General features: G+C 39.8%; 2 protein-coding genes across 2 annotated transcripts in view; one reads left to right on the top strand and one right to left on the bottom strand.

The window, feature by feature from the left end:
* Nucleotides 1-3,133: 3,133 nt before the first annotated feature.
* The window catches only part of LOC135201325 (transcription factor Zelda-like), a 66,963-nt gene continuing 46,347 nt past the window's right edge, over nt 3,134-23,749 (bottom strand). Inside the window, exon 2 of the mRNA XM_064230182.1 lies at nt 3,134-4,429. Within this exon, the coding sequence (XP_064086252.1) occupies nt 3,784-4,425 (642 nt within the window). The 5' untranslated portion in view covers nt 4,426-4,429 and the 3' untranslated portion in view covers nt 3,134-3,783. The remainder of the gene's footprint in view (nt 4,430-23,749) is intronic.
* LOC135201173 (uncharacterized) overlaps nt 14,603-23,749 on the top strand; it is a 36,120-nt gene continuing 26,973 nt past the window's right edge. Inside the window, exons 1-13 of the mRNA XM_064230050.1 lie at nt 14,603-14,652; nt 15,695-15,755; nt 16,057-16,235; nt 16,684-16,872; nt 17,013-17,085; nt 17,937-18,052; nt 18,639-18,660; nt 19,952-20,068; nt 20,611-20,722; nt 21,354-21,490; nt 21,599-21,747; nt 21,914-22,085; nt 22,291-22,403. Coding sequence (XP_064086120.1) covers nt 14,603-14,652; nt 15,695-15,755; nt 16,057-16,235; nt 16,684-16,872; nt 17,013-17,085; nt 17,937-18,052; nt 18,639-18,660; nt 19,952-20,068; nt 20,611-20,722; nt 21,354-21,490; nt 21,599-21,747; nt 21,914-22,085; nt 22,291-22,403 — 1,490 coding nt within the window. The remainder of the gene's footprint in view (nt 14,653-15,694; nt 15,756-16,056; nt 16,236-16,683; nt 16,873-17,012; nt 17,086-17,936; nt 18,053-18,638; nt 18,661-19,951; nt 20,069-20,610; nt 20,723-21,353; nt 21,491-21,598; nt 21,748-21,913; nt 22,086-22,290; nt 22,404-23,749) is intronic.

The raw sequence follows: 23,749 nt of genomic DNA, 5'->3' as shown, positions 1-23,749 counted from the left end.
GTGGTATATACCAAGAGATCCGTCCGCAAGTAAGCCAATTTAGGTCACCCCCGCTAATAATCTTCCTTTAATCTTCTTAAGCGTTGGCTGAATGAAAACTTCGTCGACGACATCTGAGATCCACCCGCCTTTTGAGATGTTCACTACCTGCTTCTCTTTTATTAAGGCCAAACGTAATTTTCTACCGACCCCCTAAAGACAAGACAGAGACACACCCAACAATAAAATAAAAATTCCTCACCTGGAGACGATTAAGAGAATAACCCACACCCTTGGGAAATCCAACCCTTTTGCATTTACCTACCCAAATACCTTAGCCAAATCCCTGATTAACGTCCAACAAAAGACATCTCCCAAAGACTCTGGGTCTGATATCCCATGCCAGGACTGTGACCAATCTTACATCGGATTTACAGGTAAATCACTTCCCCAGAGATTAATACAACACAAACGGTCAGTTAGGTATGGACAACAGAACTCGGCTATTTTCAACCATATAAATGAACATAACCATAGAATAAACTGGAATTTGTCACGTGTAATTTATAGCAGCAACTGCCGGTACAAGAGTCAAATGATGGAATCGGCCTTAATAAAAGAGAAGCAGGTAATGAACATCTCAAAAGGCGGGTGGATCTCAGATGTCGTCGACGAAGTTTTCATTCAACCAACGCTTAAGAAGATTAAAGGAAGATTATCATGCGGGTGACCTAAATTGGCTTACTTGTGGACGGATCTCTTGGTATAAATACACCACCTTTTCTGTAAACTTTTCTCATTCATATACCTGAAAGAGAGAGACAGCAGTCTCTGAAATATAGTACTTTTCTCTCTACATTTTGGTGTTTTGTGGGCTCCTTTTATTAGATGGAATTCTGTTGTTACAGAACAGTTTTTACCAGTCATATATAGATATATTATAAAAAAATATGATCATATATATATATAGATATATAATCCATATATATATATATATATATCAGTATATATATATATTATATATATAGAAATATATATATATATATATAATTATTATATTATATATATATACATATATAAATTAAACACCATAATACCATACATAACTACATCTCATATGTATATATATCTATATAGCTTAATATATATATAGATTGATAATATATAATATATATATAGATATATATATATATTATATATATATATATAATATATATATATATATAATACACATATACATACATATCTATATATATGTATATATATCTATATATATATATATATATATATATATATCTATATATATATATATATATATAGTATCTATCTTAGAAAGTATGAGGTAACAAAAATAAACTGCTTATTTAACACAGCAACATTTTCGATGGAATATGAGTCTACAGGACTTCAGCAGAAACTATGCCAACAGAGATAATTAATGAAGGGAAAAATAAGGAAAGGTAAACAGTAAATAGTGATAAATAGTATTATATCAATTAAAATCACGTAATAAAGAAAAGTTGAAAAGAATGAGTGGACGAGGCCACTTGTATATAAAATTTAGGTAATAAATTATTTTTTAAATAATCTAACTACTTAATTGATTAATCAATAAACCCAGCACATCCACACACTCAAAAATAAAAATCAAAGGAAGAAAAAAGAGAAAGGTTAAAAAGAATGAGTGGACGAGGCCACTTATATATAAAATATAGATAAATGATTTATTAAACACATAAATTATTTTTTAAATAGTTTAATTGCTTAATTAATTAACTAATAAATCAACAGCACATCCACACACTCAAAACTAAAAATCAAAAGAAAACAAAAACGCAGAAAGGTTAAAAAGAATGAGTGGACGAGACCACTTGTATATTAAACAGATAAATTATTTTTCTTTAATTTACCTACTTAATTAATAAATCCACAAATCAAAAATTAAAATCAAAGCAAGCTAAAAGACAAAAACCAGGTGACACAGAGTAACCTCATCCTTCCATCCCAGGGATACGGACAAGAAAGAGCAAATCCCATCCACTTAAACGAGAGACACTGAGCAGCAGCAGCGTCTCGACTCTATTATGCTTATTCTTCTTCTTCTTCTTCTTTTGGCACGGGACGAAGAGGCCGGGTCTCCGGGCTTATTCACGGGATGTTAGACGGCTGACAGATTCCCTCGTCCCACTGTGGGACAACCAGCTTGATTGTTGCCGGGATTTAATTCAAAACGCACAGCGGTTCAACACGGAGGGAATAATAATAATAATAATAATTCAAAGAAACCTCATAATCACATGAGTTAATAAAATAAAATGGAAAAGTAAATCCACAGAGATTGACAAGGAGAACCGTGCAGGTCTTCGAAAGCTTTCTGCTTTGTATTTTAAATAACAGATCAGACATATTACTGTGGATTTACTTTTCCATAATAATAATAATAATAACTAATAATAATAATAATAATAATAATAATAATAATAATAATAATAATAAGTTTTAGTTTTTACAATTGCTCGTATTGTTAATTCGGTGATACATACTTACATGAATGAGGAACATCATGCTCATCTTGGAATACATAAGTATATACATGCATACATACATGTACATACGTATATCTATATCCATCTATACACACACATAAATGTATGTTTGTACATATGTACGTGTAGTATATATATATATATATATATATATATATATATATATATATATATATATATATATATATATATATATATATATATATATATTAAGTACATCAAATATATAAAAGGAAATTGTAAGGAATGACAGGACAAAATAGCATACATTAAACAACAACTAATAAACACACATTGGACAAACTACTAACACAGAGTATTAATAATTATTAATTCCTGTTATATCATTGAAAACATTATCATGTAACTCCGTTTCCTAACACCTACAAAAATTCGTCGTGATAGGTGATATACAAGTAAAATATATAGCACTATAATTACAGTTAAAAGAAAGTGATAAATAAGGGTACTGTTATTCATAACACATAGTTAATCGTTCTTGGGTTAGTTCCAATACCTCTAAAAAAAAGGTAAAAATGGATGAATTTAACACATATATGACTCGTCATTGTGCACCTTACCCTTGGCCAATTCCTAATTCTCCCCCCCCCCCCCCTCCACATAAAAGGTCAAATTGCCTACATTTAACACAGATATGTTCCGTTAAAGTTTTACCCAGTAGTGGCATTACTGTCATAGATATTGTCTTTGAAGTGTGAATAACAATACATATATGACTCGTCAATGTACACTTTACCCTTGTTCAGTTCCTAATTCTCTCAAAAAAAAGGTCAAATTGCCTACAATTTAAACACAGATATGTTCCGTTAATGTTTTACCCAGTAGTGGCAATACTATGATGGATATTGTCTTTAAAGTGTGAATAACTATTCTCTCCACTCGTCAAAATACACGGCTGACTTTTCCTCGAGTCAATGATGTTCTCGGTAAAACCAAGATGGCCACCGTTCTCGAAGCCATTTGGAACCAAGAAGATATTCCTCTTCAAAGGGTCATCACTTGCCGGAAGTGCGTCGTCTTCCATCAGAATGGAAACTGAATGGCAGTTCACATATTTATCCATCTCGGAGGTGAACTCGGAATTCCGATTTACGGGAAGATTATTCCCACCGACGCTTGGTGGTACGGATGGATTCCCTTCGTCGGCGATCTCGTCAGGCGTTCCTGCCGAAGGAGGATATGACCCATCGAGGCCTTTGGAGAGGTCAATGCAGACGTCATTGCCGGCAACTCGATGCTAGGCCACGGTCGTGACGGTGGGCCTGCCGTCCATGGCTCCCAAATGCTGCTGCTGCCGCAGCAGCAGCTGCTCTCCGCCCTCGTCTTCCTCGTCCTCTTCCTCCTCGGGGACCATCAGCTGCAGCTGGAGGGACTCGGCGGCTTCCCTCTGCTTCTGCTGACGGGGCCGTTTCGGCGTAGAGCTCCTATTGTCGCTGCTGGAGGAGGAGCTGTTGTCCTTTTGGGTCTTCTTCGGCTGGTGATTCACCCTTCCACTGTTGCTGTTGCTGTTGCCTGTCCTGCCCATACACCCTACTCCTCCTGCTCCCCCTCCCCCACTTCCCACGCCGCCTCCTCCTCCTCCTCCTCCCCCACCTCCACCAAGGCTACTCCTACTGATGGAGGCGAAGCAGGAGAAGCATAGGCTGAGGGCGGAGAGGGCCGTGTGCCGCTCGTGCAGTCCGGAACGGCGGATGATGACGACGAGGCCGAGGACGTACACGGAGAGCACGACGCAGACGTACCACAGGGCGTGCTTCTGAGCGTCCGCGTGCATCCGCGTCATCTGCTGCTGCACCAGGATGGCGTGGGGCGTGGCGTTGGCGTTTCCCTGGCACTGGCACCACAGGTCGTTGAAGTGGACGTCGCGGATCCCTTCCATCTATCTGCAAAGAGATTTCGGCTGGCGTTAGTGGCACAGTAGGTCTTATGAGGTACGTTTGTAGTTAATGACTCTGATATGGTATATATATATATGTATGTATGTATGAATGTATGTATGTATTAGATATATGTATATACTATATATGTGTGTGTGTGTATATATATATATGTATATATATATATATATATATATATATATATATATATATATATATATATATATATATGCAAATAAATTCTTCTGTTAAAACAGGATACGTCTCAAGTATAAAAGACTCATTAAAACACTCGGGTTTAAAGCTAAGGACTACTATATATATCGGTGGACTAACTTCTGACCTTATCGAGCACTAAATAACAGAAGAAGTTACATTCGCTACTGTAACTCCTTCCGTCATTTACTGCTTAATAATGGTGGAAGTTAGTCCACCGAAATATAGTCCTTAGATTTAAACCCGAGTGTTTTAACGAACCTTTTATAATGATATATATATATATATATATATATATATATACATATATATATATACATATATATATATATATATATATATATATATATATATATATATATATGTATATTACTATATATATACACACACACCAACTCAATCCATTAAGTTGGTCTATAGGTTACGAAAAAGGGTATACTCTGTATTACTATACAACAATAACAAAGCATACTGTATGGCATTATAACATATGTTACATTGTTATGTTGTAATATTCTACTGCTACAACCAGGTTGGACGTTCGTCACTTACAAGTGCACAACGACGGAGCAATAATAATAATAATAATAATATAATAATAAAAAAAAAATAATAATAAATAATAATAAATAATAATAATAATAATAATAATAAAAGAAGGAACAAAATGAATCTTCAACTGGAGACGCATCCACAGTCTTTAATAAAACCGAAAAGATATAAAAAAAACAGTATTCGATTAGAAAACGTAATAAACTTTCTTCAGTTTCACAGAGAAAATAAAGTTTCTGAGTGAGGGCAAGAGAGGTGCTTCGGCTACCTGACCTTAATTTATGAAACCGGATTCCCAATTTTATCAAAATATCGTCATTTTCCTTCCAATACCCTCAAGATTCTTTTATATAATTTACATGTCTCGGAGTCATAGCTGCCGTATTCCACTACACAATTCATTTCCATGGAAAGAATCATTATATATTTAACGGTCAAAGGTACACACACACACAAATACTCACAGTATATAAACATGAATAATTATCCAAATCATAAAAAATAAGTAAAAAATGCAAACGACTTTTCTGTACACCGTATAATCAAGGCCACCAAAAACAGATCTAGCTTTCGGTGGTCTCGGTATAATGTTGTATGAGCCGCGGCCCATGAAGCGTTAACCATGGCCCGTTGGTGGCCTGTCCTTTATAGTTGTCAGATGCACGATTATGGCTAACTTTAACATTGGATGACATATAAACTACTGATGCTTGAGGGCTGCAATTTGGTATTGCTCATGGTTGGAGGGTGGGTGATCAACATACCAATTTGCAGCCTTCTGTCCTCAGTAGTTTTTAAGATCTGAGGGCGGACAGAAACAAGTGCAGAGGGACAGACAAAGCCGGCACGATAGTTGTCTTTTCAGAAACGTAAAAATGAGAGAGAGATTACGGCTGACAACATTCTTGGACAAGTCAAGAGTAGGTTCACACAGACATCAAAATCACTGATTAACTTTCCGTGATTTGTGCATATAATAACAGGCTGTCATTCCAGAACATTACAAGTCAGACAGCCCTGATTCACCCTTTAAATCCAAATTCGGTTTAATTAAGGGATGTACTCGAAATCCCATAATAAGACCCAATTACACCAAATTCAAAATTCTTGTAAAACTCAAGTTACTCGTATACAAAAATTTTTTTTAAAAAGACCCTTAAGACACCAATCTTGTAAATAACTTTGAATGAAAAAAATTAAAATTTTTACTTAAAAATTCACAAAATAGAAAACTTATTCTAATAATGTTAAAATAATTGTTTCCAGACTGGAAATAATTAAATCAGTTGGAAAAAATAATTAGTTTTACATAAATATCAACAAAATAGAAAATAACGTCAAAACATAAGGTTATCAGACTAGAAATAATTAAAATAACTTGGGAAAAAAAATTAAAATTATCACTTAAATATTCCACAAATAGAAAATATATGTCAAAACATTTTGTTTCCACGAGAGCGAAAAAAAAAACTTGCATTCAAAACACATATTCCTTCCTGTTCTCATAAAAATGTAGAGTTCATGGCATATTTCCTGGGAGTTTCATTTGCATGAATACAAATACTTCACACGAATGAAAAGGTTTTATGTGCACACCACTTGACAAGCACTTATTTTTTGCAGTCGTTATCATCATCCGAGAGAGAGAGAGAGAGAGAGAGAGAGAGAGAGAGAGAGAGAGAGAGAGAGAGAGTTTTTTGATTTTAAAAACTTGTACATATATATATATATAATATATATATATATATATACTATATATATATATAAAATAAATATTATATATATATATATATATATAATATATAATACGATGTATATATATATATATATATATATATATACTATATCATATATATATATATATATATATATATATAGACAGAGAGAGAGAGAGAGAGAGAGAGAGAGAGAGAGAGAGAGAGTAGAGAGAGAGAGAGAGAGAGAGAGAGAGTTTTAAACTTGTTTTACACACACACACTACACACACACACACACACAACACACACACACACACCACCACACAATATATATATATATAGATACTACTATATATATATATATATATCTGATATTATATATACATATGTATATATATATGTATATATATATATATATATATATATATATATATATGTATATATATATATATATATATATATATAGAGAGAGAGAGAGAGAGAGAGAGAGAGAGAGAGAGAGAGAGAGAGACGTACATCAGTCAGTCTGAACGCACACGTATGTCTCCAACAACACACGCGCATATATACAAACACAAACTGGAATAAAAAGCCCTTAAGCTAATTATATGATTATCCTTTTATCATTTCCTTTCACTTTCGACAAAAGTGAATACTTTCCAATCCATTTAATCGTGAATTCCTCTTCCCCATATTTGACGGTGATTGAATGAAGCGTCCCAGACCCTCCTGACGCCAACTGGGATATTTCCAAAACAAAGGTGCAACTCGGTTAATCATTTTAAAACCTCTTTGATGATGATATTGATAATTAGGAACATGCAAATGGTTTTACGAAAAAATAACGCGAATAAAAACACAAGTAACGAATGTAAGGGTAGCAAAGAATTAAGATAAAACAGCTGATAATAACTGGTTTAATAATATTAAAAGACTGCCTTTGTTGATGATTTTGATAATTAAGATCAAAATGGTAAAAAAGAATAACGCTGATAAAACTAAAAGTAATTAATGTAAGGATAAAAAAATTAAGATAAAACCGTGAATAAGAACTGGGTTAATAATATTAAGACATTGCCTTTGTTAATGATATTGATAAGATAATGCTATTGATAATTAAGGGAAAGAGGAAACGGTCTTTTAATTTTCTGAAAAAATATCAATAGAGATATAAATGTAAACAAACTGTAAACAGGTCAGTTGAGAACCTCCTCCCCCTCCCCCTCCCCCAAACGCAAAGTGTAGCAGTTATATTCAAATAAACTGCCATGACCAAATAATTATAATCTGTCTTCTGCACGTGTGGGCGAGTCTGTGCGCTTGTGGGAGCGCGTTCATGACAGTCTCAAGATGACCTTTTTACGCCTTGCTAACTTTCTCTTTGAACGCGGCCGCAAATTTCTCGCATTTCCTATCCCAGTCGTAATTTCCATCGGTTCTCTGCTAAGAGAGAGAGAGAGAGAGAGAGAGAGAGAGAGAGAGAGAGAGAGAGAGAGATTGCTAATTTCCACATTAAATGAGGATGTTTGAGTATCTTATCTTTTATAATACCACTGGTGCTCACTTTGACATTTAGAGTATATGTTATGTGGTTGCACGTGTCTGAGTATGTGTATACAATAATGATAAAATCATGGTGGATCTTTATTATTTGTCCGCCCCGGGTGTGGGGCTAGGTAGTTAGGGGATTGGAAGGGTATAGGAGACATGACGGACAGCGCTGGGTTCCAGCGCAGCGTAGCTCACGTCACGAAGCTTGTAGTAATAAAAATAATAATCATCATCATAATAACAGACCAGACGCGACGTTGATTGACGAAATCAAGAAGAAGGAAGTATCATTCATTGGTGTCACGATACCATGGGACACCAGAGTAAAAGAGAAAGAAAGAAAGAGCTAAAACATTCATGATAAATATCAAGACCTGAAAATAGAAATAAGAAGGATATGGGATATGCCAGTGGAAACTGAACCCATAATCATGGGAACACTAGGCACGACTCCAAGATCCCTGAAAAGGAACCTGAAAAGCTAGATGCTGAAGTAGCTTCAGGACTCATGCAGAGGAGTGTGTGCCACTAGAAATAGCGCACATAGCGAGAAAAGCGATGATGGACTCCTGAGGAAGCAGGATGCAACCCGGAACCCCACACTATAAAAACATATATTTTACTGTATGTAGAAGAGATTCTTCAATTCATTTCCTTCAGTGTCTCAAGTTACGATACGGACATACGTATGTGACCGACCCTCCATCAGCCCCTAATTTAAGAATTAATCAGCCCTCCTCCCGTCCGGAAATAATGCGCTTAGCCCCGTCAGCCCCGAAGATAATTCGTCGAGTTTTCAAGATAATTAGGCCCCCGAGAATTGCAATGAATCTTCAAGCTGATAATCGCCGTAACCTGTCTGAGGGGAAGTCACGCTCAGGACCTCATGATTTATACCGCACTGCTTTCTTGCAACTGCATCGTTGCATTCACTTGCATGCAATCGTGTGAGTCACTGACCGTCAGCTATTTCTGGAGGTCATCATAGGTTGTTTGTCGTTGTCGCTTTACGGTCTTACATTGGTCTTACAGCTCGTTCGGTTTGCCCCAGGTCCGTCAGTGTGAGGTACCTCTAATATCTACCAGAGAATTGCTATATAATGCATCTTCCAATCTTGGATGGTCTGAGAAAGATATGATACGAGACTCAATTCGAAGGCCAAGCGCTGGGACCTATGGTGAGGTCCTTCAGCTCTAAAAGGAAAATAGGTTACGAATTTTGAAAGGCGTAACAGGAGAAGTACCTCCAAGTTGCACCATGAAACAATTGAAGAGGGTTAAGGAAAGTTAAGATGGAAGAAAGAGAATATGAACGGAGGGACAGTAAAAGGAATGAAACGGACGCGTCAAAGAACCTCAAGTAATGCCTATATTTCGGTGGACTAACTTCTACCCTTATCATTTAGAGCAAAATTAAGTATTTAGTACTTGATAAGGGTGGACGTCAGTCCAGCGAAACATGGCCCTTAGCTTTGAACCAGTGTTTTAATGGGCCTTTTATACTGGAGACGTATCCTGTTTTTATAGAAGAATTTATTTACACACACACACTCACATATATACATATAATATTAACTTTCACAGGTTCCTTCAAGAACGTCTTCGGAGCCACCATTTTGAAACAAATTCAGATTTAGTGAGGAAACTATCATACAAACGATATCAAAAGCAATCAGTTTTGCCTAATAAAATGACCAGACCAACAGTAAACCAAGAGAAGTATTTCAGAGATTCGTGACAATATCTCGAGGATCAGTATACCAGGTACCTCCAGGGTTTCTTTTCCCGGTACCTCCAAGATTTCTTTTCCAGGTACCTCCGGGTTTTCTTTTTCCAGTATCCAAGATTTAAATTTCAGGTACCTCCAGATTTTCTTTTTTTCCAGTACCTCCAAGGTTTCTTTTCCAAGTACCTCCAATATTTCTTTTCCAGGTACCTCCAAGGGTGTCTTTTCCAGGTACTCCAAGGTTTCTTTTCCCGGTATTTCCTTTTCCAAGATTTTTCTTTTTCCAGGTACTTTTCCAAGGTTCTTTTCAGGTACCTCCAAGGTTTCTTTTCCCCCGGTACCTTCAAGATTTCTTTTCGCCAGGTACCTCCAAGGTTTTCTTTCTAGGTTTACCTCCAAGGTTTTCTTTTTCCAGGTACCTCCAAGATTTCTTTTCCAGGTACCCCTCCGGTTTTCTTTTCCAGGAAATCCAAGATTTTCTTTTCCAGGTAACCTCCAAGGTTTCTTTTCCAGGTACCTCCAAGATTTCTTTTCAGGTACTCCAAGGTTTTCTTTTCCAGGTTACCTCCACGGTTTCCTTTTCCAGGTTACCTCCAAGATTTCTTTCATGTACCTCCAAGGTTTCCTTTTCCAAGGTACCTACCCCAAGGTTTCCTTATTCCAGGTACCTCCCAAGATTTCTTTGTTCCAAGTACCCCTCAAGATTGTTCCTCTTCCAGGTTTCCACCCTCCAAGGTTTTGTCTTTTCCAGGGTACCGGCCAAGATTTCTTTTCCAGGTTAACCTCCAAGGTTTCTTTTCCAGGTACCTCCCAAAGATTTTTTTTCAGGTACCACCAAGGTTTCTTTTCCAGGTACCTCCAAGATTTGTCTTTTCAAGGTACCTCCAAGGTTTCTTTTCCAGGTCCTTCCAAGAATTCTTTTCCAGGTAGTAACCTTTTCCAAGGATTTCCTTTCCAGGTACCTCCAAGGTTTCTTTCCAAGGTAACTCCAAGATTTGGTCCTTTCCAGGGAACCTCCAAGGTTTCTTTTCCAGGTACCTCCAAGGTTCCTTCCTTTTGTTTCAGGAACCTCCAAGATTTCTCTTCCGGTACCTCCAAGGTTTTTTTCCAGGTTACCTCCCAAGTTTCCTTTTCCAAGGTAGTTTTACCCCTCCAAGATTTCTTTTCCAAGGTCCAACTTTTCCAAAAGGTTTACTTTCCAAGGTTTATTTTCCAAATTTTCTTTTCCAAGGACCTTTTCCAAGGTTTCCTTTTTCCTTTTCTTTTATACCTCAAAGGTTTCTTTCCAGGTTACCTCCAAAGGTTTCTTTTCCAGGTAACCCTGGTTTCTTTTCCAGGTACCTCCAAATATTTCTTTTCCAGGGTACCTCCAAGGTTTCTTTTCCAGGTTACCTCCCAAAGATTTCTTTTCCAGGTACCTCCCAAGGTTTTTTTTCCCTCTTACCTTCCAAGATTTCTTTTCTCAGGGTACCTTCAAGGTTTGCTTTTGGGTGGGTACCTCCAAGATTTCTTTCCAGGACCTCCAAGGTTTTTCCCTTTTCCAGGTTTACCCTTTTCCAAGATTTCTTCCTTCTTCCAAGGTCCTTCAAGGTTTCCTTTTCCAGGTACCTCCAAGGATTTTCTTTTCTTCCAAGGTACCTCCAAGATTTCTTTTCCAAGGTACCTTTTCCAAGATTTCTTCCTCCAGGACCTCCAGATTCCTCCGTTTTCCAAGGTTTACCGGCTTTTTCCAAGGTTTCTTTTTCTGGTGCCTCCAAGATTTCCTTTTCCAAGGTAGCCTTTCCAGATTTTCCTCTTCCAGGTACCTCCAAGGTTTGTCTTTTCCAGGTACCATCAAAGATTTCTTTCCCAGTACCTTTCCAGGGTTTTCCTTTTCCAGGAGTACCTCCAAGGTTTCTTTTCCAGGTTACCTCCAAGGATTTCTTTTCCATAACCGTCCAGATTTTCTTTTTTCCAGGTACCTCCAAGGTTTCCTTTTCCAGGTACCTCCCAAGATTTCCCTTCTTCCATGGTACCATTCAAGGTTTCCCTTTTCCAGGTGATCTTTCCAAGTATTTTCTCTTCCAGGTACCTCAAAGGTTTCCTTTTCCAAGTACCTCCAAATTTCTTTTCCAGTACCTCCAAGATTTTTCCTTCCAGTTAACCCTCCAGGTTTTCTTTCCTGGTAACCGTCCAACCTTTGTTTCCTTTTCCAGGTTACCTCCAAGATTTCTTTCCAGGTACCTCCAAGGATTTCTTTTCCCAGTTTTACCTCCAAGGTTTCTTTTCAGTACCTCCAAGGGTTTCTTTCCAAGGCACCTTTCCTTTTAGATTTTGCCTTTTCCAATTACCTCCAGGGTTTCTTTTTCGGCACCTCCAAGGTTTTCCTTTTTCCAAGGGGGGTACCCCAAATTACTTTTCGGTACCTCCAAGGGTTTCTTTGTTCTAAGGTACCTCCAGTTTCTTTTTCCAAAAGTACCTCCAAGGAATTTCTTTTCCAGTTAAAACCTCAAGGTTTCTTTAAAAGCCAGAATCCGTCCGTTTCTTTTCAACGGGGTTACCTACTCCAGGAATAAATCTTTTCAAGGGTACTTTCAAGGTTTCCTTTCCGGTACCTTCCAGGGTTTCTTTTCCGGTACCTCCAAGGAATTTCCTTTTCCAAAGGTTACCTTTTCCAAGGTTTTTCCTTTTCCAAGGTTTACCTTTTCCAAGGATTTCTTTTCAGGTACCTCCAAGGTTTTCCTTTTCCAGGTAACCTCCAAGGATTTCCTCTTCCATGTACCTCCAGGTTTCCTTTTTTCCAAGGTTACTACAAGGTAATTCCTTTTCCAGGTAAGTACTTCCAGGGTTTTCTTTTCCAGGTACCATCCAAGGTTTCTTTTCAAGGTTCCTTCCAAGATGTCTTTTCCGGTACCTCCTAAGGTTTCTTTTCCATCGTACCTCCAAGGTTTCGTTTTCCAGTAAGCTCCAAGATTTCTCTTTTCCAGGTACCTCCAAGGTTTTCTTTTTTTTCCCGGTACCTCCAAGGTTTCTTTTCCAGTAGTACCTCCAGATTTCTTTTCCAGTACCTCCCAAGGTTTCCTTTCCAGGTACCTTCCAAGATTTCTTTTCAGGTACTCCAGGTTTCATATTTCTACTACCTCCAGATTTTTTCTTTTCGCAGTACTCATCCAAGTTTTCTTTTCATGTACCGATCCGAGGTTTCTGTTTTCCAGGTACCGTCCAAGATTTCTTTCCTTCGCAGGTACCTCCAAGGTTTCTTTTTCCAGGTACCTACAAGATTTCTTTTCAAACAGGTTACCTCCAGTTTTCCCTTTTCCAGGTACCTCCAGGAATTTTCTCTTCAGGTTACCTCCAAGGATTTCTCTTCCAGGTTCCTCCAAGGGATTTGTTTCTTCCAGGTCATCCTCCAAGGTTTCTTTTGCCAGGTACCTTCCAAGATTCTTTTGTAAAGTACCCATGGTTTCTCTTCCAGATATCCAAGGTTTCATTTCCAGGTACTCCAGATTTCTCTCCAGGTACCTCCAAGTTTCTTTTCCAGTACTCCAAGTTCTTTTCCAGGTACCTCCAAGGTTTCTTTTCCAGGTACCTCCAAGATTTCTCTTCCAGGTACCTCCAAGGTTTCTTTTCCAGGTACCTCCAAGATTTCTTTTCCAGGTACCTCCAAGATTTCTCTTCCAGGTACCTCCAAGGTTTCTTTTCCAGGTACCTCCAAGGTTTCTTTTCCAGTTACTTCCAAGGTTCCTTTCCCAGGTACCTCCAAGATTTCTCTTCCAGGTACCTCCAAAGTTTCTTTTTCAGGTACCTCCAAGATTTCTTTTCCAGGTACCTCCAAGGTTTCTCTTCCAGGTACCTCCAAGATTTCTCTTCCAGGTACCTCCAAGGTTTCTTTTCCAGGTCCGTCCAAGAGGTTTACTTTCCCATGGTACCTCCAAGGTTTCTTTTCCAGGTACCTCCAAGATTTCTTTTCCAGGTACCTCCAAGGTTTCTCTTCCAGGTACCTCCAAGGTTTCTCTTCCAGGTACCTCCAAGTATTTCTCCTTCCGGTACCTCCAAGTTTCTTTTCCAGGTACCTCCAAGGTTTCTTTCCAGATCTCAGATTTTCTCTTTCCAGGTACCTCCCAAGGTTTCTTTTCCAGGTACTCCAAGATTTCTTTTTCCAGGTACCTCCAAGGTTTCTTTTCCAGGTACCTCCAAGGTTTCTTTTCCAGGTACCTCCAAGGTTTCTTTTCCAGGTACCTCCAAGATTTCTTTTCCAGGTACCTCCAAGGTTTCTTTTCCAGGTACCTCCAAGGTTTCTTTTCCAGGTACCTCCAAGATTTCTTTTCCAGGTACCTCCAAGGTCTTTTCCATTTATACCTGGCCATACTCTTTAGGTTTCCTCCATCCGGTACCTCCAAGATTTCTTTTTCCAGGTACCTCCAAGGTTTTCTTTTCCAAGGTACCTCCAAGATTTCCATGTACCTCCAAGGTTTCTTTTCCAGGTACCTCCAAGATTTCTTTTCCAGGTAAGTCCTAGGTCTTATTTCCAGGTACTTCCAAGGGTTTATTTCTTTTTCAGGTACCCAAGTTTCTTTTCCCAGGTACTCCAAGTTTTCTTTTCCAGGTACTCCAAGTTTCTTTTCCAGGGACCTCCAAGATTTCTTTTCCAGTACCTCCAAGGGTTTTCTTTTCCAGGTACCTCCAAGATTCTTTTCCAGGTACCTCCAAGTTTATTTTCCAGGTACCTCCAAAGTTTCTTTTTTAGGTACCTCCAAGTTTCTTTCCCTTCCTACCTCCAAGGTTTTCTTTTCCAGGTACCTCCAAGGTTTCTTTTCCAAGACCTCCAGTTGTTTTCAGGTTTACCTCCAGGTTTCTTTTCCAGGTACCTCCAAGGTTTCTTTTCCAAGTACCCAAGGATTTTCAGGTACCTCCAAAGGTATCTTTTCCAGGTACCTCAAGGTTTCTTTTCCAGGTACCCCAAGGTTTCTTTTCCAGTACTCCCAAGATTTCTTTTCCAGGTACCTCAGGTTTCTTTTCCCAGGCCCTCCAAGTTTCTCTTCCAGGTACCTCCAAAGTTTTTTCTTTTCCAGGTACCCCAAAGGTTTCTTTTCCCGGACCTGCCAAGATTCTTTTAACAGGTACCTCCAAGGTTCTTTTCCAGGTCCTCCAAGGTTTCTTTTTCCCCCCAGGTACCCTTCCAAGGTCCTTTCCCAGGTAACCTCCACGTTTCTTTTCCAGGAACCTCAAAGTTTCTTTTCCAGGTACCTCCAAGATTCATTTTCCAGTAGGTCCAAGGTTTTCTTTTCCAGGACCTCCAAGATTTCTTTTCCAGGTACTCAAGTTTCTTTTCCAGGCACCTCCAAGATTTCTTTTTCCAGGTACTCCAAGTTTGTATTTCCAAAGGTATCCTTTCAAGGATTCTCTTCCAGGTACCTCCAAGGTTTTCTTTTACCAGACCCCAAGATTCTTTTCCAGGTACCTCCAAGTTTCTTTTCCAAGGTACAAGGGTAGGTTACCAATGGCCAAGGTTTCTTTTCAGGTTTTACCTCCCAAGGTTTTCTCTTCCAGGTACCTCCAAGGTTTCTTTCCAGGTTTACTCCAAGTTATTGTTTTCCAGGTACCTCCCCAAGTTTGTTTTCCCGGCCTACACTTTTCCAAGGATTCTTTTCCAGGTACCTCCAAGGTTTCTTTTCCAGGTACCTCCAAGATTTCTTTTCCAGGTACCTCCAAGGTTTCTTTTCCAGGTACCTCCAAGATTTCTTTTCCAGGTCCTTCCAAGGTTTCCTTTTCCTGGCCTAACCTTTCCAAAGGATTTCCTTTATTCCAGGTACCTCTAAGGTTTCTTTTCAAGGAGCAAAAGCCTGTACATTTCGAACATAAGGCTATCTTTGGCTATCATGACATCATGATAGCCAAGGTTTCTTTTCCAGGTACCTCCAAGGTTTCTCTTCCAGGTACCTCCAAGGTTTCTTTTCCAGGTACCTCCAAGATTTCTTTTCCAGGTACCTCCAAGGTTTCTCTTCCAGGTACCTCCAAGGTTTCTTTTCCAGGTACCTCCAAGATTTCTCTTCCAGGTACCTCCAAGGTTTCTTTTCCAGGTACCTCCAAGGTTTGTTTTCCAGGTACCTCCACGATTTCTTTTCCAGGTACCTCCAAGGTTTCTTTTCCAGGTACCTCCAAGATTTCTTTTCCAGGTACCTCCAAGGTTTCTTTTCCAGGTACCTCCAAGATTTCTTTTCCAGGTACCTCCAAGGTTTCTTTTCCAGGTACCTCCAAGATTTCTTTTCCAGGTACCTCCAAGGTTTCTTTTCCAGGTACCTCCAAGGTTTCTTTTCCAGGTACCTCCAAGATTTCTTTTCCAGGTACCTCCAAGGTTTCTTTTCCAGGTACCTCCAAGATTTCTTTTCCAGGTACCTCCAAGGTTTCTTTTCCAGGTACCTCCAAGATTTCTCTTCCAGGTACCATCCAAGGTTTTTCTTCCCAGGTACCTCCAGAGTTTCTTTTTCCAGGTACCTCCAAGGTTTTCTTTTCCAGGTACTCCACGATTTCTTTTCCAGGTACCTCCAGGTTATTTACTCTTCCAGGTACCTCCAAGGTTTCTTTTCCAGGTTACCTACCAAGATGCTCTTCCAGGTACCCTCCAAGGTTCTTTTCCAGGTACCACCAAGATTTCCTTTCCAAGTACTCCAAGGTCTTTTCCAGGTACCTCCAAGATTTCTTTCAAGTACTCCAAGATGCTTTTCCAGGTAAATTCAAGGTTGTATTTCCAGGTACATCAAGATTTCTTTTCAGGGACTCCAAGTGGTTATCTTGCCAGGTACCTCAAGATTTCTCTTTCCAGGTACCTCAAAGGTTTACTTACAGGTACTCAAGGTTGCTTTTCCAGGTACCTCCAAGAGATTTGCGCTTCCAGCTACATCCAAGTTTCCCTTCCAGGACCTCGAAGAGTTTCTCTTACGGTATCCTCCAAGGTTTCTTGTTCCAGGTCCTCCAAGATTCCTTTTCCAAGGACCTTCCAAGGTTTCTTTTTCCCATACCTCCAAGGTTTCTTTTCCAGGTAACCTCCAAGGTTTTCTTTCCAGGTACCTCCAAGGTTCTTTTTCCAGGTAACTCCAAGGTTTCCTTTTCCAGGTTTACTTTTAACCACTTCCAAGGATTTCCTTTTTCCAGGTACCCCAAAGGTCCTTTCCAGTTACTTTTCCAAGGTTTCCTTTTTTCCAGGTACCAAGGTTTCCTTTTCCAGGTACCTTTCAAATTTTCTTTTCCAGGTACCTCCAAGATTTCTTTTCAGGTACCAACTTCCAGGTCCTTTTCCAGGTAAACCGGACCTCCAAGGTTTCTTTTCCAGGTACCGGTCCAAGTTTTCTTTTCCAGGTACCTCCAAGGTTTCTTTTCCAGGACCTCAAAGGTTTCTTTTCAGGGAACCTTCAAGATTTCTTTTCAGGTACCTTCAAGGTTTTTTTTTCCGGTAACCTCCAAGAATTCCTTTTCCAGGTTACCTCCAAGGTTTCTTTTCCAGGTACCTCCAAGTCCTTTTCCAGGTTACCTCCAAGGTTTCTTTTCCAGGTACCTCCAAGGGTCGTTTCCAGGTACCTACAAGGGTCCTTTTTCCAGGACCTCCCAGTTTTCTCCAGTACCTCCAAGGTTTTCTTTTTCCAGGAACCTCCAAGGTTTCCTTTTCCAGGTTTACCTTTTCCAGGTTTTCTTTTCCAGGGAACCGCCAAGGTTTCTTTTCTAGGTACCTCCAAAGTTTCTTTTCCAGGTACCTCCAAGGTTTCTTTTCCCGGTTACTCCAAGTTTTCTTTTCCAGGTACCTCCAAGTTTCTTTTCCAAGGTACCCTCCAAGGTCTTTTCAGGTACCTTCAAGGTTTCCTTTTTCCAGGTACCACCAAGGTCTTTTCCAGGTACCTCCAAGATCTTTTCCAGGTACTCCAAGTTTCCACCTGGTTTCTTTTCCGGGTACCTCCAAAGGTTTCTTTCCAGGTCCCTCCAATTTTTCTTTTCCAGGTACCCAAGGTTTTCTTTTTCCAGGTTACCAAGGAATATTTTTTCCGGTAGTACCTTCCAAGATTTCTTTTCCAGGTTACCTCCAAGGTTTTCATTTATCCAAGAATTCTTTTCCAGGTATTTCTTCTTTTCAAGGTTACCTTCGGTTTCTTTTCCAGGTACCTCCAAGATTTCATTTCCAGGTTTACTCCAAGGTTTTTCCCCGGTACCTCCAAGTTCTTTTCCAGGTACCTTTTCAGGTCTTTTCCAGGACCTCAAGATTCTTTTCAGGGTACCTCCAAGGTTTCTTTTCCGCACCTCCAAGGTTTCTTTTCCAGTACCTCCAAGGTTTCTTTTCCGGTCCTTCCAAGGTTTCCTTTTCCAGGTACTCCAAGGTTTTCTTTTCCAGGTACCTCCAAGGTTTCTTTTCCAGGTCCCAGGTTTCTTTCCAAGTACCTCCCAAGGTTTTTTTTCAGTACCCTCCAAGGTATCCTCAGTTACCCTTTCAAGGTTTTCCCTTTTCCAGGTCCTCCAAGGTTCTTTTCCAGGTACCAAGATTTTCCTTTTCCAGGTACCTCCAAGTTTTCTTTTCCAGGTAACTCCAAGATCCTTTTCCAGGTACCATCCAAGGTTTTTTTTCCCATTTTTAAACCTTTTTTTCCCCCCCCCCCCAAAAGGTATTTTCCGGTACCTAAGAAGGTTTCTTTTTCTCAGGTTTCCTTTTCCAGAATGGTTTCTTTTCCAGGAGTACCTCCAAGGAATTTTTTTTTCCAGGTACCTCCAAGGTTTTTTAGTCTCAAGGAATCCTTTTAGGACCCCAAGATTTCTTTTCCAGGTACCTCCAAGTTTTCTTTCCAGGTACCTCAAGATTTCTTTTCCAGGTACCTCCAAGGTTTTTCTTTTCAGGACCTTTCCAAGATTTTCTTTTCCAGGTACCTCAAGGTTTATTCCATTTTATCCTTCCAAGATTTTCTTTCCAGGTCCCCAAGGTTTCTTTTCCAGTACTCCAAGATTTCTTTTTTTTCCAGGTACCTCCAAGGTTTCCTTTTGTGGTACCCAAGAATTTATTTTCCAAGGTCCTTTCCAGTCCTTTTCCAACTTTTCCAAGGTCCCCTTTTCCAGGTTTCCTCCAAGGTATTTCCTCCCCAAGTTTTCTTTTCCTTTTGGTACCTCCAAGTTTTTTTTTCCAAGGTACCTCCAAGGTTCTTTTCCAGGTTTACCTTCCCAAGGTCTTTACCCAAGTAACCTCCAAGGTTTTTTTCCCTTTTCCAGGTAACTCCAAGATTTCTTTTCCCCAGTAACCTCCAAGGTTTCTTTTCCTATACCTAAGGTCCAGGTTTCCTCCTTTTCCAAGGTACCTCCAAGATTCTTTTCCAGGTACCTCCAAGGTTTCTTTCCCGCTAACCGGCCAAGGTTTCTTTTTCCAGGTACCTCCAAGGTTTATTTCCAGGGTACCTCCAAGGTTTCTTTTCCAGGACCTCCAAGGATTTTTTTTCCAGGACCCTTTTCCAAGGTTTCTTTTACCAATACCTCCCAAGATTTCTTTTCCAGGTACCCTCCAAGGTTTTCTTTTCCAACGGTACCTTTTCCAAGGTTCTTTTACAGGTGGTTTCCTTTTCCAAGTACTTTTCCAGGTACAGGTCCTTTTTCCGGCCTTTTCCAAAGGATTTTAAATTTTCTCCCAGCCTAACCGTTCCAGTATTTTCCAAGGTCCTTTCCAATATTTCCTGCTTTTCCAGGTACCTTTTCCAAGGATTTCTTTTCCAAGGTACCTCCAAGGTTTCTTTTCCAGGTACCTCAAAGTTTTCTTTTTCCAGTACCTCAAGGTTTCTTTTCCAGGTACCTCCAAGGTTTCTTTTAGGTCCAGGTCCCCAGGTTTCTCCAGGTACCTCCAAGATGTTTGCCAGGTACCTCCAAGGTTTCTTTTTCCAGGTACCTCCAAGATTTCTTTTCCAGGTACCTCCAAGGTTTCCTTTTCCAAGGTACCTCCAAGATTTCTTTTCCAGGTACCATTTTCCTTTTTTTCCAGGTACCTTCCAAGATTTCTTTTCCAGGTACCTCCAAGGTCTTTTCCTTGTTACCTCCAAGTTTCTTTTCCAGGTACCTCCAAGGTCTTTTCCCAGGTACCTCCAGGTTTCTTTTCCAGGTATCCAAGGTTTTCTTTCCAGGTACCTCCAAGGTTTCTTTTGCAGGACCTCCAGATTTTCTTTTCCCAGGTACCTCCAAGGTTTCTTTTCCAGGTTTACCTCCAAGATTTTCTTTTCCCACCTGGCAAGGTTTCCTCTTTTCCCATACCTCCAAGATTTTCGTTCCAGGTACCCCAAGGTTTCTTTTCCAGGTCCTCCAAGGGTTTCTTTTCCAGGTACCTCCAAGGTTTCTTTTCCAGTTTACCTCCAAGGATTTCTTTTCCAGGTACCTCCAAGGTTTCTTTTCCAGGTACCTCCAAGTTTTCCTTTTCCAGGTTTACCTCCGGTTTCTTTTCCATGGTACTTTTCCAGGTCCTCTTTTCCAGGTACCTCAAGGTTTCTTTTCCCAAGTACCTCCAAGGATTTCTTTTCCAGGTACCTCCAAGGTTTTTTTCTCCAGGTACCTCCATTTCCCTCTTCCAAGGTAAGTCCCCAAGGTTTTCTTTTCCGGTACCTTCCAAAGTTTCTTTCCAGGGTACCTCCAAGTCCTTTTCCAGGTACCTCCCCAAGTTTCTTTTTCCAGGTACCTTTTCCAAGATTTCTCCAGGTTTACCTCCAAGGTTTCCTTTTCCAAGTACTCCAAGATTCTTTTTTTCAGGTACCTCCGGGTTTCTTTTCAGTACCAATTCCAAGATTTCCATTTCCAGTTACCTCAAGAATTTTCTTTTCCAGGTACCTTCCAAGTTTCTTTTTCCAGGTAACCTCAAGGGTTTTTCTTTTCCAGGTTACCCTAAGATTTCTTTTCAGGTTTTTTAACCTCCAAGGTTTCTTTTTCCAGGAACCAAGGGTTTCTTTTCCAGGTACCTCCAAGGTTTTCTTTCCAGGGTACCTCCAAGTTTCTTTTCCAGGTACTCCTTACGGTTTCCTTAATTTCCAGGTACCTCCTAGGTTTCTTTTCCAGGTACCTCCAAGATTTCTTTTCCAGGTACCTCCAAGGTTTCTCTTCCATGTACCTCCAAGGTTTCTTTTCCAGGTACCTCCAAGATTTCTCCTTTCCAGGTACCGCCTCCAAGGTTTCTTTTCCATGTACCTCCAAGATTTCTTTTATCTTACAGGTACCTCCAAGGGTGTTCTTTTCCCATGTACAACCTCCAAGATAATTCTCTCCCAGGTACCTCCAAGGTTTCTTTTCCAGGTACCTAACCAAGATTTCTCTTCCATGGTACCTCCGAGGCCAAGGTTTCTTTTCCAGGTACCTCCAAGATTTCTCTTCCAGGTTAACCTCCAAGGTTTTTTCCTTTTCCAATGTACTCCAAGATTTCTCTCCCAGGTACCTCCAAGACTTTCTTTTGTTTTCTAGGTACCTCCAAGGTTTCTCCTACCAGGTACCTCCAAGATTTCTCTTCCAGGTACCTCCAAGGTTTCTTTCTTCCAGTACCTCCAAGATTTCTTTTTCCAGGTACCTCCACGGTTTTTTTTCCAGGAGTACCTCCAAGGTTTCTCTTCCAGGTACCTCCAAGGATTTTTTTCCATTTCAAGGTACCAAGGTTTCCAGGTTTCTCTTCCAGGTACCTCCAAGGTTTCTCTTATCCATTTGGTACCTCCAAGATTTCTTTTGGTCCAGGCTAGCCTCCAAGGTTTCTCATACCATGTACCTCCAAGGTTTCTTTTCCAGGTACCTCCAAGATTCTCTCAGGTACCTCCAAGGTTTCTTTCCATGTACTCCAAGATTTCTCTCCCAGGTACCTCCAAGGTTTCTTTTCCAGGTACCTCCAAGACCTTTCTCTTACCAGGTATTTTTCCTCCAAGTTCTTTTCTTCCAGGTACCTCCAAGATTTCTCTTCAAGGTACCCCTCCAAGGTTTCATTTTCCATGTACCTCCAAGATTTCTTTTCTAGGTACCTCCAAGGTTTCTCCTCCAGGTACCATCAGATTTTCCTTCTTTCCAGGTTACCTCCAAGGTTTCTTTTCCAGTTACCTCCAACCGATTTCTTTTCCAGGTACCTCCAAGGTTTTTTTTCCAGGTACCGGTCCAAGAGTTTCTCTTACCAGGTGGATCCTCCAAGGTTTCCTTTCCAGGTACCTCCAAGATTTCTTTCCATGGTACCTCCAAGGTTCTCATTGGCCAGGTACCTCCAAGAGGTCTTTTCCAGGTTACCTCCAAGGTTTGGTTTTCCAGGTACACTCCACGGTTTCTTTTCCAGGTACCTCCAAGATTTCTTTTCCAGGTACCTCCAAGGTTTCTTTTCCAAGTACCTCCAAGGTTTCTTTTCCAGGTACCTCCAAGGTTTCTTTTCCAGGTACCCCCAAGGTTTCTTTTCCAAGTACCTCCAAGGTTTTCTTTTCCAGGTACCCCCTCCAAGTTTCTTTTCCAGGTACCCCAAATGGTTTCTTTTCCAAGTACTCCAAGGTTTGTTGTTTTCAAGGAGCAAAAGCCTGTACATTTCGAACATAAGGCTATCTTTGGCTATCATGACATCATGATACTTTGTAAATAAGCATACAGAGTTCGAAGATTTATTTATTTATTTATTTGTGGGGGCCTACCATAGTCCAAGGCCAAGAGAGACAGGGTCTACTGAACTGGGTGGAGTCGCCTCCCGTCTGGGGTCACAACGTAAGCGATGACGTATCTTAGAGGTAGTACCTGCTCAAGGTCGTTTCCTTTAGGGCAATTCACCTGCTGACGTACGCACTAAGGAGGTACACAAAGCCCCGCCTACGTAGGGGATTTGGGGGCGGGATGGGCGTGAGGAGGGGGGTTGGAAGAAGAGAGCAGAGTCTTCTCTTGGCCTTGCCATAATCACTGCCTCAGGCCAGGCTATAGTGAACGTAATGCCTCTAAACCTGTATTACCCCAAGGGTGTCTGTTGAACGTAATATTGCTGGAGAGTTATCAAAATATAATTCACAGTGAAAAATCTGTTTTATAATACGAACGAACATATCACTCATATGAGTTTCTCTTTTAAAAAACAGTTTTGATGAAACGTAAGAAAAGATATGTTAGATTTCTAGAAAAAAATCTTTTGATGACTACAAAAACAACCGCACTGACGTAATGCCTGAAGAAAAACAAGACGCAGTTCGCCTCTAGGGAAAACACTTCCCATCTATTTCTAGAACTCCTAGAATAACTTTCCCTTCGATGAGATTCTAAATTAAATTCCTCTGAATCAGCTGAAAAACATACTTCTGATGAAATTCTGAAACCGTTCGCGTATTTTCTGTTTATCGTAGACGAGTCAGTAAATAAAAAAAATCGACTACTTTTTCCTGATGGGAATTTTTATGCATCGAACGGCAATTGAAGAGACGAAGATATTGATAATTTTTTCCCTCATTTTCTCATGGATGTCAGTCAGCTCAACGACGACAAAAAAAAAAAAAAAAAAAAAAAAAAAAAAAACAAAAAAAAAAAAAAAAAAAAAAAAAAAAAAAAAAAAAAGTTAGCTGCCTGGAAAAAAATTTCCCTCTGATCGATGTGTCTTCCTGGATTGAGATAAAAAAA

The sequence above is a fragment of the Macrobrachium nipponense genome, chromosome 28 (genome assembly GCF_015104395.2).
Source record: "Macrobrachium nipponense isolate FS-2020 chromosome 28, ASM1510439v2, whole genome shotgun sequence".
In the NCBI taxonomy this organism is placed as follows: Eukaryota; Metazoa; Arthropoda; class Malacostraca; order Decapoda; family Palaemonidae; genus Macrobrachium; species Macrobrachium nipponense.
The sequence above is the reverse complement of the archived record's forward strand: the minus strand, read 5'-3'. Positions and strand labels throughout refer to the sequence as shown.